This window comes from Gorilla gorilla, chromosome 13 (assembly GCF_029281585.2).
Source record: "Gorilla gorilla gorilla isolate KB3781 chromosome 13, NHGRI_mGorGor1-v2.1_pri, whole genome shotgun sequence".
NCBI classification, from domain to species: Eukaryota; Metazoa; Chordata; class Mammalia; order Primates; family Hominidae; genus Gorilla; species Gorilla gorilla.
The window spans coordinates 45142148-45160164 of record NC_073237.2 but is presented as its reverse complement, the minus strand read 5'-3'; the positions used below and the strand labels follow the sequence as shown (position 1 = coordinate 45160164).

General features: G+C 36.6%; 1 protein-coding gene and 1 pseudogene across 6 annotated transcripts in view; both read left to right on the top strand.

Annotated features, from left to right (window-relative positions):
• Positions 1-18017, top strand: part of DENND4C (DENN domain containing 4C) — a 134437-nt gene that overhangs the window by 53693 nt on the left and 62727 nt on the right. For 5 of the 6 annotated variants that reach the window (XM_004047844.5, XM_019033242.4, XM_055350646.2 and 2 more), the window contains exons 6-10: positions 1260-1498; positions 3318-3384; positions 4487-4545; positions 5451-5595; positions 10608-10783. In XM_004047844.5, coding sequence (XP_004047892.2) covers positions 1260-1498; positions 3318-3384; positions 4487-4545; positions 5451-5595; positions 10608-10783 — 686 coding nt within the window. Of the gene's footprint in view, positions 1-1259; positions 1499-3317; positions 3385-4486; positions 4546-5450; positions 5596-10607; positions 10784-18017 lie in introns of those variants that run through there. The other variant, XM_063696332.1, reaches the window with a different exon arrangement.
• LOC115935926 (uncharacterized) lies at positions 15922-16019 on the top strand (annotated as a pseudogene).

The window sequence follows — 18017 nt, the reverse complement described above, 5'->3', positions numbered from 1 at the left end:
TAAAAACATTATTCTAAGTGAAATAAGCCAGACACAAAAGCATAAATTTTGTATGATTCCTCTTATAGGAGGTACCTAGAATAGCTACCCTTATAGAGACAGAAAGTACAATAGAGATTACCAGGGACTTGGATTGAGGGCAAGAGAATGGGAAGTTACCATTTAAGGGTTACAGAGCTTTTGTTTGGGGTAATGAAAAAAGTTCTGGAAATGAATAGTGCTACTGGGTGCACTGCATTGTGAAGGTACTTAATACCAGTGAATTGTACACTTGAAAACGGTTAAAGTGGTACGTTTTATGTTATGTATATTTTACCCCAATTTAAAAAAAATCACAGGCCGGGTGCAGTGGCTCACGCCTATAATCCCAGCACTTTGGGAGGCCGAGGCGGGTGGATCACCAGGTCAGGAGATAAAGACCATCCTGGCTAACACAGTGAAACCCCGTCTCTACTAAAAATAGAAAAAATTAGGCCGGGCGCAGTGGCGCACGCCTGTAATCCCAGCACTTTGGAAGGCCAAGGTGGGCGGATCATGAGGTCAGGAGATCGAGACCATCCTGGCTAACACGGTGAAACCCTGTCTCTACTAAAAATACAAAAAATTAGCTGGGTGTGGTGGTGGGCGCCTATAGTCCCAGTTACTTGGGAGGCTGAGTCAGGAGAATGGCGTGAACCCAGGAGGTGGAGCTTGCAGTGAGCCGAGATCGTGCCACTGCACTCCAGCCTGGGTGACAGAGTAAGACTCCATCTCAAAAAAAAAAAAGGAAAAAAAAAAATTAGCCAGGTGTGGTGGCACACGCCTGTAATGCCAGCTACTTGGGAGGCTGAAGCAGGAGAATCACTTGAACCTGGGAGGCGGAGGTTGCAGTGAGCTGAGATTGCGCTACTGCACTCCAGCCTGGGCGACAGAGTGAGACTCCATCTCAAAAAAAAAAAAAAAAAAAGAAAAATCACACAAAAAACTAAGTTGAGTGAGATCATTAGAGTTCATTCTCTAATGCTTAAGTTGTAAGAGGTTACCATCCATTTTTATATAAGATACATAGTTGAATGTATAAAATTGCAGTGGAAAAAATCTTGAGGGATTTATATCAAAATCTGGTTATCTCTGGGACAGAAATTTGGGTGAGTTTTTTTTTCATAATTTATCTGTATAAGTGCACTCCAAGCAAATATTTCTTGTGTAATAAGAGAAAAAGAGAAGTTAATTTTTTCAAACAAACTGAAATCTTTTAACAGAATTCTGTTACTCTTTAGGTATATGGAGCTGCCATTCAGTTTTATGAACCTTACTCTCGGGAACTTCTATCAGAGAAACAGCTTATGCACCTGGGCTTGTTGACGCCTGTGGAGAGAAAAATGGTCTCCAAATCCATCAATACAAACAAATGCATTTGTTTACTCTCACACTGGCCTTTTTTTGAAGCTTTTAGGAAATTTCTTATGTTTATCTACAAACTTTCTGTGTCTGGACCACATCCTCTTCCCATTGAAAAGTATGTATAATGATTAGAAAGATGGCTGGTGGAAAACTGGGTATATAAATATATACATTTGATTGTGTAACTTTTAGCAGCAAAGTTGGAAGGGAAGGAAGCCTGCATTTACTCAACTTTTTTTTTTTTTTTTTTTTTTTTTTGAGACGGAGTGTTGCTCTGTCACCCAGGCTGGAGTGCAGTGGCGTGATCTCGGTTCACTGCAACCTCCACCTCCTGGGTTCATGCAGTTCTCTGTGTCAGCCTCCTGAGTAGCTGGCATTACAGGTACCTGCCACCACGCCTGGCTAATTTTTGTAGAGACGAGGTTTCACCATCTTGGCCAGGCTGGTCTTGAACTCCTGACCTCATGATCCACCTGCCTCAGCCTCCCAAAGTGCTGGTATTACAGGCATGAGCCACCAACTTTTTACTTACTCCCTTCTTCACCTGAATCATTGACTGTGAGCTTAAAATTGGATAGTAGTGGTAAGGTTGGCCAAATAATAATCCTTTGAGAATTCAGCTGAAGAAGTAACTCATATAAATTATATTGTGAGTGTTCTTCTTCCTATTTATTGTCTAATAACCAAGAGACAAATAGTTACTGCTGCACACACACACACCCATGCAAGTGGCCATTCCAGATTCTAACCGTAATACCTCTCTAAAGTGATGTAGAAATTAGTAAGAATGAGTTAATTGATGTTAAAAGTGAAGTTTTGGTTTTAGCATTGACAGAATTCTTTGAGCTTTCTCATTAATTTGTAATTCTTTTTGTCATGCAATCTTTCCTAAGAAAGAAAAATGTATGTTGAGCTACTCTTTTTTAAAGCATCTTTTCTGATTTCTAGTGGCACATTGACTTCTGTTTATGATAGTTTATAATTTATGTATCCTGCTAACAAACTAAAAAGTGTCAAGAGCTTTCTGTAATGTATTAAAGTATGCGTAAGTGTAGATGTTTCTTACAATTTCAGAACTTTTACATTATAGCAGAAAGAATATCAGTGAAACATACTAGTTTAGTGGATAAGGTAGGGGTAATTATGTGAGGGTTTAAAAATAATGCTATCCAAAAATCACCTTTAAAAAGAGTGAAGTACTGTGCATAAACTCATCATAATTTGATATTGAAATATGGTTGCAACTTTCATTTTGTACTCTTGAAATGGCAGTTTAGTGATTTATAGTTCTGGGTTTAACTTTCAGCTGTCAGATTAATTTAAAGTTTATTCAAGTAAAATGTAACGTTAGTGTCAAGTTAGCAACCTTTTGAAAAATTAAGATTCTATGAATAGCTTGTGATAATAAAATCAATGTATATAATCAATATTTTTTTCAGTTGAAGTAATATGTTGCATTTTTATGGCTCCTAAGAGCTGCAAACTTTGGAGAAACTTAAGAAGCAATTTTTATAGGTGCAGAAATAGAATGGGTAGGTGGTTCATCCAATGTTACAGTAGTAAATCTGGGATTAAATTGAATTTTAGTGTAAATTCATTATAGCACAGTTAGTTGCTCCCTGTACTGGCACGGATAACCAGGGCTATAAAAATTCACTTCTTTCATGAAAACTATTTTTATGTTATTTTTATTTGTTGGGTAATGATAGGGGATATAAATAGACTTTAAGTCAGGAAATACATTGTGTATTTCAGAAGTTTAATGGGCATGGATAAATTCATTTACATGAAGCAAATTTACTTACTTAGCCTACGTTTTAGATAAATGGCCATGTCATATCTGCGATGATATGTAGTGATATTTAAGATTTGTTAAAACCTGTGATGCATTTTAGAAAAGTAATTATTATATTTATTTCAAATTTTTTTTCTAGGCACATTTCACATTTTATGCAAAACATCCCTTTTCCTTCACCACAAAGACCGAGAATCCTTGTCCAGGTAATCAAAAGAGAGTATATTTGGGGAGAACTTTGCATATGCTCACCTGAGTCATTGCAGAGTGGATTCTATATACCTTTGGGTTTGAGGTGGAGCAATATGCATTCGTAAAGTCCTTAGATTTTCTGTGCTTTGTAGCTTTACTGAACACCCTTTCTTACTGGGTTTTGGATTTGAGTGTACTGAATTGAAATAATTATAACCCTTGGTTCATAACATTTTCATTTTTGGCCCATGCATGGCCTTTATGTAGTAATTTTAATAACATAAAACCCAGATTATGTTTGGGCATGTTTTTAATATCAGATTCTCTAATAAATATTAAATATAAAATGAGCAATGGTTGGAGGAGGTTAATTTAAACAAGGTCTATAATAGTACTGTGCTAAAGGACCAGTTTCTTTTTATTTTCAGTAAGTAGCAGACGTAGGTAGGTGTACAGCTTGTGACATATGCAACATGAACAGGTCTATATCCTCTCTATAATAATAGTTCTACTGATCACACGCTTGGATATAGGAGAGAAGTCAGATTGTCATAAAAGTTGCTTAATGGTTTGCTCTTCATTTATATACTGTATCTTGCTGGACCATAACAATTAACTTACTGACATACTTAACATACTTTGAGTAACACTGATCTATAGAGGGAAGCCATTTAAAAGTTTTTCTAAGACATTCTTAACATTATGTATGGTGGGATTAAGTCAGATATTGTTGATCTTGAATGTTATTTCAGTTCCGCAAGTATTTACGTGCCAAGCAACTACCAAGTGCCTACAGTCTGTTGAGTAAATGAATTTGAAGCTTTTCAGAAGCAGTAATTCCATAAATTTTAAATAATTGTACTTTAACCAATTAAGTGAATCAAAATTCGGTCAAATTAACCGTTTAATGGAAAAGAACTAATGTAACACTTCTGAGTAAATACAGCTATCATTTTATATTTTAGTACCTGTTTCCAAAAGTGTGTTTGCATATTAAATTATTGTTTTCAATATTACCTTTGATCTAAATATATAGATTTCAAGAGTAGTTTTGAAACTTATCTCTTGGTTTGGTTAATTTATCTTTGGTTAATTTATCTTGTTTTTTTTTTTAAGCTGTCAGTCCATGATGCATTAATATTATCACAGCCAGTTTCTACACCTTTACCACTAAGGTAATTACTGGTATTTAAAATGATATATTTATTCAGTTGGAGCAGAATGCTTTAAAATATTTTAGTGATTAGTATATTATTAATATATTAGTGATTGTTATTTTACAATTAACTTTATTAGTTAAAACTAGGCAAAAATAGCCTTAATGTTTCTGACTTTGGTAACTGGATGGATGGTGGGGCTATTTTATAAATGGGAACAATTAAGAGACTTGCAAGATTGGATGTAGAGGATACTTCCCTTTTCTTCTCATCTCCCCTTCCCATATCCAGTTCATAAGTAAAGGTTTAAGGTGAGTTGATTTTAACCTTTTAAATGTCTCAAATCCTTTTACTTCTTTTCATCTGCATCATAGTAGTCTTCCTTGATGTCTTACCAGACTATTTCACTATTAGCCTCTTCATTGGTACCTTTTTACTTATCTTCCTTTAGTTCTTTATCCACCCTGTAGCCAGTGTGTCCTTTTGAAAACGCAAATATAATAGTATATTTCAATTTCAGCCTAATCTGTTGCTGTTTTCACCCTTTCCCTTACTATGCTTTAGTCACAATAGATTTACTTCAATTTCTTGGCTATGACAACAGCTTTTTCTTGCCCCAGGGCCCTTGCATATATTGTCTGTCACCCCTTCACTCCCATCCTTGTCTCCATTCTTCTGAGCTCAACTCAAATGGCTATTCAGGAAAATCTTTCTTGATAAATGCCTTTTATTACCAGAGGATGAGTTTAAATCACCCCGTTATCTATCTTATTAAATTTGCTACTTTTCATTGATAAATAAGTAAAGACTAGAAATTAACACTAGACTCTCAATCTGTTGATACTTAATAAATAATTTAATAAGCAAATCTTAACATTTCAGCAAAATAGTTCACAATGATCTACTTTTCTTTTTTTTCCTAGTGGAGCCAACTTTAGCACCTTGCTAATGAATCTGGGTCCTGAGAATTGTGCAACACTGCTGCTCTTTGTTTTACTTGAGAGTAAAATTCTGCTGCATTCTCTTAGGCCAGCTGTCTTGACTGGGGTAGCCGAAGCTGTTGTAGCTGTAAGTATAGAATTTTCCTTTTAGTACAAAATTACTGACATAATTTTTACTCCAAAGGGAAATTTTCTTCAAAAACAGCAACTTTGTAAACAACAACAAATTTAAAAAAAGCAACTTTGAAAAATTTCCAGCCCAGTAAAAGTTGAATATAATCTGCTGGCAAAGAGAAGTAGGAAATATAAAGAAAACGAAGGTGATTTCTATTTTAGGAAAAACGTCAATTTCCAATTTTTCATATTTTTGAGTTCTTCCCAGAATAAAAACTATATGATTATATAATAAAACCTGAGAATGAAGCTGGTTGTATTGAGAGGCTCTGGCCAATTTCAGCTGTTCTAAAATTATGCAAATGATTACATGGTTAATTTCTCCCTATTTTAAGTTTTAATAATTGTGAATCAGTAATATACAGGAAATTCTAAGTGATTGTGAAATAGGATAATATACAGAGGCTTAGCTCTTATGTAAAGCATAAATAAAATTAAATTGTTAAATTGTTAAAAAATTAAAGTTGTTCCCTGCTTAAAACCCTTTGGCTTCCCATTGCACTTAGAATGAAGTCTGATTGACAGGCGTGGTGGCTCACACCTGTAATCCCAGCAATTTGGGAGGCTGAGGTAGGCGGATCACCTGAGGTCAGGAGTTCGAGACCAGCCTGACCAATATGGAGAAACCCCGCTCTACTAAAAACACAAAGTTAGCCGGGTGTGGTGGCACATGCCTATAATCCCAGCTACTCAGGAGGCTGAGGCAGGAGAATTGCTTGAACCCAGGAGGCGGAGGTTATGGTGAGCTGAGATCACACCATTGCACTTCAGCCTGGGCAACTAGAGTGAAACTCCGTCTCAAAAAAAAAAGACTGAAGAATGAAGTCTGATTGTATAGGGCTTTACAGGCCATTGTATAGAACTTTAGATGGTCCACTTCTTCAACCCTATCACCCATTAGTTGTTTAATTTAAAATAGCTGAGTCTCTTGTCTTCCCTTCCCCATTTTAAGAATGTAAGTCTCCTGGGAGTAAGGAGCTAATCTCTTATTTACTCCTGTATTTTCAGCACTTGTTACAGTTGCCTAGCACAGAGTAGGCCCTCAGTAAATACTTGTTAAAACAACAAATGGGGTATGTCTCCAAGATCTTAATCTGGTTGAAGAAGTGCTGTTAGGACTGAAAACAATAGTAACCATATGAGACAGCTTCCAGGAGGATCCTCATTAAGTATTACTTTTCCAAGTCATCACAGTTGCGTGTGAAAGCAAAAGTTGTTAGAATATGAAAATATTTGTTAATGAACTGACCAGTTCTAGAAAGTTCCCACCCAGGCCAGGCACAGTGTGGCACACACCTGTAATCCCAGCACTTTGGGAGGCCAAGGCAGGCAGATTACGAGGTCAAGAGATCGAGACCATCGTGGCCAACATGGTGAAACTCCATTTCTACTAAAAATACAAAAATTAGCTGGGCGTGGTGGTGCACGCCTGTAGTCCCAGCTACTCAGGAGGCTGAGGCAGGAAAATCGCTTAAACCCAGGAGGCGGAGGTTGCTATGAGCTGAGATTGCACCACTGCACTCCAGCCTGGTGACACAGCAAGACTCCATCTCAAAAAAAAAAAAAGTTCCCACCCAAATATTCCTTACTAAAACAGTGTTTATTCAAGCCGCTTTGTCAGAATCGTGGTGGCCAAGTCTTTTGATGGATTTCAGTAGTATGGTGCAAGAACAGCTGAAAAAAGTGCTACATGGAATTGGTAATCATATGAAAAATGCCAGAGTATATGAGGTTTATGCAACTGATGTTGGAGAGCTGTCTGAATTGCATGCAAAATTATTTATAAGTCATGATTTGATAGTTACGCCAGTTACCATTTGAAGAAGAGAACGTTGAAAAGAATGGTTACAAAACAAATGCATCAAAAGGAGAATGATTTAAATATCAAAGAATATCAAAGAATTAAGGGAGACCCATAGCAAAGATTGATGAAATGTACAAGTGCTTTATAAAAAGTGACCAGTAGTGTTGCAAAAGGCAAAGGTGAAGAGAAGGATATCATATTTTGCTAGCATATAGCTTTTTTTCTAAGGTTTCTTAGATAGTTGGAGGTGTAACATACCTTTTGTTGAAAAGGAGATAATTGCCACTCAAGGAAATCTGAAGTCCTTGCAGGGTCCTTTGTGAGTGATAGTTGCAGGTGTAACATACCTTTTGTTGAATAGAAGATAATTGTCACTCAAAGAAATCTGAAGTCCTTGCAGGGTCCTTTGTGAGTGATAGTTGCAGGTGTAACATACCTTTTGTTGAATAGAAGATAATTGTCACTCAAAGAAATCTGAAGTCCTTGCAGGTTCATTTGTGAGTGGCTCTGCCCCTCAGCAATCTGATCTTATTTTCCACTACTCTTCCTCTTGCTCACTCTTCTCCAGCATTCTGGCCTTACCATCCCGGGAGCATTAGGCATTCCCCATACCTTAAGGCCTCTGCCCTAGCTGTTCCTTCTCATTAAAGCACTCTTCTCTTATATATCCCCTTGGCTAAATCTCTCACCTTCTGCAGGTTTCAGCTCTGTTGTCACTTTATTAATGAGTCCTGTTCTGTTTGTCCTAATACAACCTGCTTTTCTTCTCTCCTGCTCTGAACTCTAATGTCCTTTACTTGGCTTTACTTTTCCTTTTTTTTTTTTTTCATAGCACTTATCACTTTCTGACATATAGGTTGAATATCCCTTATCTAAAATGCTTGGAAAGAAGTGCTTTGGATTTAGGACTTTTTTGGATTTTGGCATGTTTGCAGAATACACGCTGGTTGAACATCCCTAATCTAAAAATCTGAAGTCCTAAATGCTTCTGTGAGCAATTTCTTTTCTGTGTCATGTTGGTGCACAAAAAGTGTTGGATTTTGCAGCACTTTGGATTTTGGATATTCAGGTTAGGGATGCTCAACCTGTAGTATAATATTTTATTTCTTACGTTTTTCATTTATTTTCTCTCTTCCTGCTAGACAAGGTGTTTGCAAATGATGGCCGAATCCTGCCTGCCAAATCCTGCCTGCCACTTGTTTCTATAAAGTTTTATTGGAACACAGGCCATTTATTCATATATTGCCTATGACTGCTTTCATGCATGCCAGCAGAGTTAAATGGTTGTGACAGAGACAATATGGTTCACAAGGCCTAAAATATTTACTGTCTTTTACAGAAAAAGTTGCTGACTCTTATCCTAAACTATAAACCTCATGAGGAGAGTGATCTCTTTCATTTATTGTTAAGCTGTCATTATGTAGAACAGTGATTGGTACATAGCAAGTGCCCAAATATTAAGTAAATAAATGTTTGAAGACAAAATTCCAATCCTGAATAACCCTCTGTAATAGCTGGCAGGGGTAGTAAGCGTTATAGGCATTTCTTTGGGGTGAGTGATGACAGATAAGGGTGATAATTGAACTAGACCTTAAAAGGTAACAGGGATTTTTATAGTAGAAGAAAAACATTATCATCAGTAAAATTTTCGTACTAGCTAATTATTAAATTTTTTTTTGTAAAATTTATTCATTCATTTAATTTTTGTATGGAGATGAGGGTCTCACTCTGTTGTCCAGGCTGGCCTTGAACTACTGGCCTCAAGCAGTCCTCCTGCCTCAGCCTCCCAAAGTGTTGAGAATCACTGCATTTGGCCTTAACATGTTTTAGTCTTTTTTAAAAAACATCAAAACCTGTCTTTTTTAAAAAAAAAAAACACAAATGATGCAGTTGAAGTAAAGCTTTGTAAAGGAAAATGGGTAAAGATTCTTGAGGAATGTTTTTTTCTCTTTTTTCTTTTTCTGTCTTATCATGTCTAGATAGAGGAATATTTTATATTGATTTTTTTTTTTTGGAGACAGAGTCTTGCTCTGTTGCCCAGGCTGGAGTGCAGTGGTGCAAACTCGGCTCACTGCAACCTCTGCCTCCCGGGTTCAAGCGATTCTCCTGCCCCAGCCTCCCGAGTAGCTGGGATTACGGACATGCGCCACCACACTCAGCTAATTTTTGTGTTTTAGTAGAAACATGGTTTGTACATCTTGGCCAGGCTGGTCTCAAACTTCTGACCACAAGTGATCCACTCACCTCAGCCTCCCAAAGTGCTGGGATTACAGACGTGAGCCACCGTCCCCAGCCAATTGACAGTATTTTTAAGATGTCAAACATCACTGATGTTTATTTGAAGAGTTATGAATTTTTTTTTTTTGAGACCGAGTCTCACTCTGTCGCCCAGGCTGGAGTGCAGTGGCGTAGTCTCTGCTCACTGCAAGCTCCACCTCCCAGGTTCACGCCATTCTCCTGCCTCAGCCTCCCGAGTAGCTGGGACTGTAGGGGCCCACCACCACGTCTGGCTAATTGTTTGTACTTTTTTTTTTTTTTTTTTTAGTAGAGACAGGGTTTCACCTTGTTAGCCAGGATGGTCTCGATCTCCTGACCTTGTGATCCGCCCGCCTTGGCCTCCCAAAGTGCTGGGATTACAGGCGTGAGCCACCGCGCCCGGCCATGAATTTTTTTTTGTTGAGCTCTTTAGTTATCTATTAGCATTCCCTGGAAAATAATTAGTTTTTTTTTTTTTAATCCTGGATGCTTTTAGTTGGATTTTGATCTGAGGTAATTTTGAGAATTAATAGGTGAATGAAATGTGTAAGAGTTAAAGATAATAAGTTTGTTTTATGATAGTTGGGGCCATTTTATCTTATTTTGATTCTTTCCATAAAATTGGAATGTGCGCTTTGTATAGATACTAGAAGAATTAACATGCAGAAAGCTGTTAGTATTTTTATTGTGCTTATAATCATCGTCATGGCTTGAAAATTTTGATTACATTTGTTCTTAGTATTGCTTAGTAGTATTTTATAGTCATTTAGTTTTGGAATGAAGTTTAAGGTGAACAAAACAGACTTAACTGCTTTTCAGTGGTCCCTTTTCAGTAATACTAGTTACTTATATATTTTTTATTGCAAATTTAAAATTTGGTTAATTTTTTAAAACTTTTTCCCCAGATGATCTTTCCATTTCAGTGGCAATGCCCATATATTCCCCTTTGTCCTCTTTCACTGGCTGCAGTGCTTAGTGCACCTTTACCATTTATAGTTGGAGTTGACTCAAGGTATTTTGATCTTCATGACCCACCACAAGATGTTGTTTGCATTGACTTGGATACGAACATGTTATATGTGTAAGTTGATTCATTTTATATTATCTCCCATTTATATTTTTCACTATGTAGAGTTACAGTTCTTTGAAAGCATCTAGAAATATGCTATTTTTGGTAGTTGTTGAATCTTCGTCTTAAATACAGCAGCTCTCAACCAGGGCAGGTATCAGAATCTGGGAATGCTGTGTGATTTGGGAAAAAAAAAATGTTCAGTATTATAATAGTTTATATTTGGGTAACAATGTTAAATGTAAGCAGGAGATATTTATGTTTATCAGAAGAGACTATGAGTTGGAAAAGTAATGGTTAAACACTGCTTTCAGAGCTCAAGAGATGATATGCTTTCTGGGTTTAATTCAAAATCCATATGTGAGTAAAATGGGTTTACCCATTGGACATAAAGTTTGGTTACAGTATAGGGTGATATTATACCATTTGCTTAGTTGTTGGGATTTGAATTTTATAAGGATCTGTTGTTTACTGCTTAGAAATTTATATTAAAAATCAGTGATAGTTTGTGTTTGCTGAAGGTGATAATTAAGTACAGCAGTGGTACAGCTGAGGGTTCAGAGAGTAGCAAACTACATTAATAAAAGAAATAGTTCTGGATGGATGTTTAAGGGTTACCCCTTCCCCACCAAAAGTGGGAAAGGACAGTAAGTATTAAAAATGTTCTTAAGTTGGTGCCAACTTCCAGGCTGTAGAACGCTTTTATTCTTTACTGTTTGAGATTGGTAGAAAATGAAGAGAGAAATATTTTGGGTGAGGCCTGAATAGTTCCAACAGTAGAATTCGTTGGGAAAATATTTTTATGTGAACCAAAAAGATAACCTAAGGAAGGAAGAAAACATTTGCTATAACTTAAAATATAATTTTGACATGGATCTACCATTGTATTTTGAAACTGTATAGCTGTAGTAGCTCCTTATGTATATTTAGATTTACTTACAGCTTGAAAGTAATGAACAACTTGCATGAATTAGTTTTTTGTAGCACACATTTTATTGTTTATAGGCTACTGTCCCTGAAAAACAATTATTTCAGGAATGTATTCATTGTGGTACTTTTAGAAATGATTATTTGTGAAGTTAATACTCAGATTTTTTACCTTATTTTATTTTTATTCTGAATAAAGTAATATGGAGATTCTTAATTTTGCACAGTTTTGAGTAACTTTTATAAAACTTCTGGTAATCAAAACATTGTTTTCTAAAATAAATGTGAAGTGTTTGCTCAATTGTATTTATTTATTTATTTATTTTGAGACAGAGTCTCACTGTGTTGCCCAGGCAACAGAGTTGCAGTGGTGCAATCTTGACTCTCTGCAGTCTCCGCCTCCTGGGATCAAGTGATTCTCCTGCCTCAGCCTTCCGAGTAGCTGGAATTAACAGGCGTGTGCCACCACACCTGGCTAATTTTTTTGTATTTAGTAGAGATGAGGTTTTACCATGTTAGCCAGGCTGGTCTTGAACTGCTGACCTCAGGTGATCCACCCACCTTGGCCTCCCAAAGTACTGGGATTACAGGCATGAGCCACCATGCCCGGCCTGCTCAATTGTGTTTAAAGAATTATAAAATGTGCCCAGGTGTAGTGTCTCACACTTGTAATCTCAGTACTTTCGGAGGCTGAGGCAGGAGGATCACTTGAGCCCAGGAGTTTAAGGCCAGCCTGGGCAACTTGGTGAGACTCCATCTACATAAAATAAAAAATTAGCCAGGAGTGGTGGTGCGTGCCCGTAGTCCCAGCTACACAGGCAGCTGAGGAGGAAAGATCACTGTAGTCCAGGAGGTCGAGGCTGCAGTGACCCATGTTGACCCCACTGCACTGCAGCCTGGGTAACAGAGCAAGACTCTGTCTCAAAAAAAAAAAAAAAAAAAAAAAAAAAAGAAGTACCTCCAAATTATACAGAATAATATAAATAACTTGTATCTATTCACCACAACTTTATTAAGAAATAGGCCGGGCACAGTGGCTCATGCCTGTAATCCCAGCACTTTGGGAGGCCGAGGCAGATGGATCACCTGAGGTCAGGAGTTCAAGACCACCCTGGCCAACATGGTGAAACTCTGTCTCTACTAAAAACACAAAAATTAGTCAGGCGTGGTGGTGGGCGCCTGTAATCCCAACTACTCGGGAGTCTGAGGCAAGAGAATTGCTTGAACCGAGGATGTAGAGGTTGCAGTGAGCGGAGATCATGCCATTGCACTCCAGCCTGGGCGACAGAGCGAGACTCTGTCTCAAAAAAAAAAAAAAAAGAAAAGAAAATATTAGCAATAAATCTGAAATCCCTAGATAGTCCTCCACAACCATATTTTGCTCCTTTCTCCCAGAGAGGAGCTCCAGATCCAACCATCATCTTGGATAAACTCCAAATCCAACCATCATCTTAGATTTGGAGTTTATCACATACATGTATTTTTCAAACATTTATTATATATGTATTAATCTAAATAAAAGTTTGTTTTGCATACTTATAAATTTTTTTCTACTTGAATAGTTTTCTGTGAATTGCTTTTTTGCTCACCATTCTTTGTGAGGTTCATCCAGTTCATTTTCAACAGTGATCAATGTTGATGGACATCTAGGTTGTATCTAGATCTTTGATGTTAGGAACAAGGCTGTTCTGATCATCGTATATATTTCCTTGAGTATATGCTCAGGAATTCCTCTGAAGCATATACCTGGAAGCGCTAATGTTGCTTGGTAAGGAATGAGCATTTTCAACTTAATAGCTAATACCAGATTACTCTCCCAAGTTTACTCCGTCCTCAGCAGATGAGAGTTCTCTTTGTTTCATATCCTTGCCAACACTTGTGGTGACTTTTAAATTTTTTACCAATTTGATGGTAATGGTATTTCACTGTGGCTTTAATTCACATTTCCTTTATTAGTAGCAAATGGAGCATTTTCATATCTTTGTGCCCCTTGGTTTTCCTCTCCTGTGAATTGGATGTTCCTTTTGTTGGTACATTTTCCTGTTAGATTGTTTGTCTTTTGATTTGTAGAAATTGTATGTATAATCTGGAATTAATTCTTGGTCTGCTGTATGCATTCCAAATAGCTTCTCCCACATTGTGAACTGTCATTCCATTGTGTTTACGGTGTCTTTTGATAAACAGAGGTTCATCTTAATTTATCAAATTTATTAATTTCTCTTTATGGAGTACTGTTTTTGGTTCTTGTATATGAGATATTTTGCCTTGAGGCCATGAAATACTATCATGGTTATTTCTTAAGTTGTGAGGTTTGCCTCTCTCATTTAGTTATTTAATTCAGCTAAACTTTATGTGACATATCAGTTTCTACATTTGTATAAATATGTATCTGGGCTAATTCTTTTCCTTTGATTTGCTTCAATCTCTTGCCAGTATTGTACTATCTTAATGGCTTTAAAATTAAGTTGTCTACAACATGAATGAACCTTGAAAACATTATGTTAAAAGACCTTATATTATGATTCAATGAAATGTCCAAAGGAGACAAATCTCTAGAGGCAGAAAGTAGATTGATTAGTGATTGCCGTGGAATGAAGAGGATGGGAGTATTGGAAGCTAAGTGACTATGGGATTTCTTTTTGAGGTGATAAAAATATTCTAAAATTGCTTGTAGGCCGGGAGTGGTGGCTCACGCCTGTAATCCCAGTATTTTGAGAGGCTGAGATGGGTGGATCTCCTGAGGTCGGGAGTTTGAGACCAGCCTGACCAACATGGAGAAACCCCATCTCTACTAACAAAACAAAACTAGCCGGACACGGTGGTGCATGCCTGTAATCCCAGCTATTCGGGAGGCTGAGGCAGGAGAATTGCTTGAACCCAGGAGGCAGAGGTTACAGTCAGTTGAGATCGTGTCGTTGCACTCCAGCCTGGGCAACAAGAGCAAAACTCCATCTCAAAAAAAAAAAAAAAAATTGATTGTAGTGGTGGTTACACAATTCCGCGAATATGATAAAAACCATTGAATTGCACAGGTCAAATGTGTGAATTGTATGGTATATGAATTTATATCTTAATAAAACTGTTTTAAAAAGTCATGGTATGAGACTTTTTTTTTTGGCAATGTCCAAGGCGAATCCCCTTACTCCTGTTCTTTTTAAAAATTGTTTTGACTCTATTTGGTCTTTTGTTTTTCCGTGTAAATTTTAATACCGTCTTATTAAGCTCCACACAAAATTACATTGGGATTTTTGTTAGAATTTTTTTTTTTTACCTTTTAAATTTTTTTTAATTGATATCGTAATTGTATATATTTATGGGGTGCAATGTGATGCTTTGGTGTATGTATACATCATGGAATGTTTATATCAAGTAGTTAATATATATTGTATTTATAGATTCGTTTGGAGACAGATGATACCTTTTTGACACACGTTGAAAATATGCACAAGAAATATGACCCATGAATGTGATATTTCACTTCATTGGTCTTTTCAGAATTTTTTGGTGAACTTTGTGTTTTCTCCAGAAAGATAATTCACATCTTTTGTTAGACTTATTTATTCCTAAGTATCTTTCAGTTTTTATTGCTACTGTAAATGGTATTTTAAATTAGACTTTCTACTTGTTGCTAGGAAATGTAGTTGATTTTTATATAGTGGTCTTATATCTAGCAACTTAGTTGAATTCTCTTATTTTAATTTGTATATTATCTTCAATTTTCTGCCTATAAACATCACATTTCTCTACTTACACTATCCTAATGTATTTTAAAATTTTTTATCTTAATTCTCCAGCTAGAATCGCTAGTGTAATGTTGAACAGAAGTAGTTATAGTTGGTATCTTGTTTCTAATTTCAAAGGGGATACTTTGAGCAGTTTATCATAAAGTATGATTATTGATATACAACAGGGATTGACATCTGGCCCAAAGCTTGTTTTTGTAAATAAAGTTTTATTGGAACACAGCCATGCTCATTCATTTACATATGGCCCATGCCTGCTTTCATGATACAACAGCACATTTGAGTAGTTATGGCAGAGACTGTATGATCCTCAAAGCCTAAAATATTTACTGTCTGGTCCTTTCAGTAAAAATTTGCCTATCCTTCCTCTAGAGTTTTGATATCTTAATTATAAATTAAGGAATTTACCTTCTACTTCTGTGTCATTAAAATTTTTTTTAAATCATAAGTAGATACTGAATTTTATAAATACTTTCTGTGATCATCTTATAGTTGATAAGCGTTGATGATTGGATGTTCACGCTCATGTGTAAGATGTGCCTCCTACAACTTGATGTTGGCATATTACCTGTCCGATGTGAAAGGAAAAAAAAAAACCTTTTTGTTCAGCTGTTGAGATGAGCGTTTTCTCCTTTACTCTGTGTGGTAAATTACATTATAAAATCAGTTAGTAGTAGACAGTCCATGTATTCCTGAAATAAACATCATTATAGTGGATTAAATTTGCTAAGAATTTAAGATAATTGCATTGATGTTCATAAATGATATTGGCCTGATGTATAGCTTTTTAGTTGCAGACCATACTTTGTATATAATGCTTTTATTTTTGTAGACTTTAAATATTCTTTATTTTTATCAAAAAAATTTATTTGACTTATGTATTACATTAAAGTTTGTCTTTTGAATTTCCAAAGTTTTTTTCCTTTGTTTGACAGAGTCTTGCTCTGTCTCCCACGCTGGATGGAGTAGAGTGGCCCGATCTTGGCTCACTGCAACCTCCGCCTCCTGGGTTCAAGCAATTCTTGTGCCTCAGCCTTCTGAGTAGCTGGGACCACAGGCATGCACCGTCATGCCTGGCTAATTTTTTTGTATTTTTAGTAGAGACAGGATTTCACCATGTTGGCCAAGCTGGTCTCGAACTCCTGACCTCAGGTGATCCGCCCACCTCGGCCTCCTCAAGTCCTAGAATTACAGGCATGAGCCACTGCGCCTGGCCCCCACAAAGTTTATTTTCTCTTAAATGCTAACTCAGTTGAATTGTGATCAGAACATTCTCTGTTACTACTTGTTGAGATTTGCTTTGAAGCTAAGTATATGGTCAGTTTTTGTAAATATTCTATGTGAAAGAGTTCCTAGAAATTGTCAAAAGACCAATAACTCTATAGAAAAATAGGCAAAGGCTATGAAGTCTTCACAGAAAATCAAATAAGCTTAAGCACCTCACTCATTATAGGAGAAATGCCACATTAGTTCTTCATGTTGATACTGCTTTTTCACTTTTCAGATTGGCCAAAAAGAAAAAAAAATTCAAAATGAAATGCTTAAATAGCATGCTATTTGAGGATGATGGGAAATAAGCAGTCTTTATGCATTCACTGCAGTTAGAAGTGAGATATATATGATGACAGCTTCTATGGAGGATATCTGGCAACATTTGTCAAAATTACAAATATATATACTACAGCAATTCCACTTCTAGGAATTGATCCTAACATTTTATTTTGTATGAAATCATGTTTGTTCAAAATAGAAAAAGAAAAATCCAGATGTCCCAGACTTGTTAAATGGTTCCTACAGTGGGATACTACTGTAACGCTGTAAAATGAGCAAAGATGCTTTCTGTATTGGGAAAAAAATCACAAAAGATATTTTGTTTTTGTTTGTTTGTTTTTGAGACAGAGTCTTGCTCTGTCGCCCAGGCTGGAGTGTAGTGACGCGATCTTGGCTCACTGGAATGTCCACCTTCCAGGCTCAAGCAATTCTTGTGCCTCAGCCTCCTGAGTAGCTGGGATTACAGGCGTGTACACCATGGCCACTTAATTTTTGTATTTTTTGTAGAGATGGGGTTTCACCATGTTGGCCAGTCTGGTTTCAAACTGCTGGCCTCAAGTGATATGCCTACATCAGCCTCCCAAAGTGCTGGGATTAAAGGTGTGAGCCACCATGCCCGGCTACAAATTATTAAATGAAAAAAATCAAGGTGGTAATTGTGTATTGCAGTGTGCTGCTACTTGTGCAAAAGAAAAGGCAGGGAATAGTTGTATTTACTTGTATCTGCTAGTTTTGGAATAAAGACACATTAAAATATGCACAAGAAACTAGTGATTATCTATTATGGGGATGAGGGAGCTGAGCAGACATGGAACAAGGGTGTGTGTATGTGTTTTAAGTTATTTTTGAGCTGTGTGATCAACTAAAGTTTTAAAACTCCCAGTGTGATGGTGGATTTGTCAATTGCATTTTATAGTTATTTGGACATTTGCTTTATGTACTTAATTAAGGCTGTGTTATGAGGGGCACTCAAGTTCAAAATGTTTCTGCAGTTAAATGAATACTTTTGTCTTGTAGCTACTTTA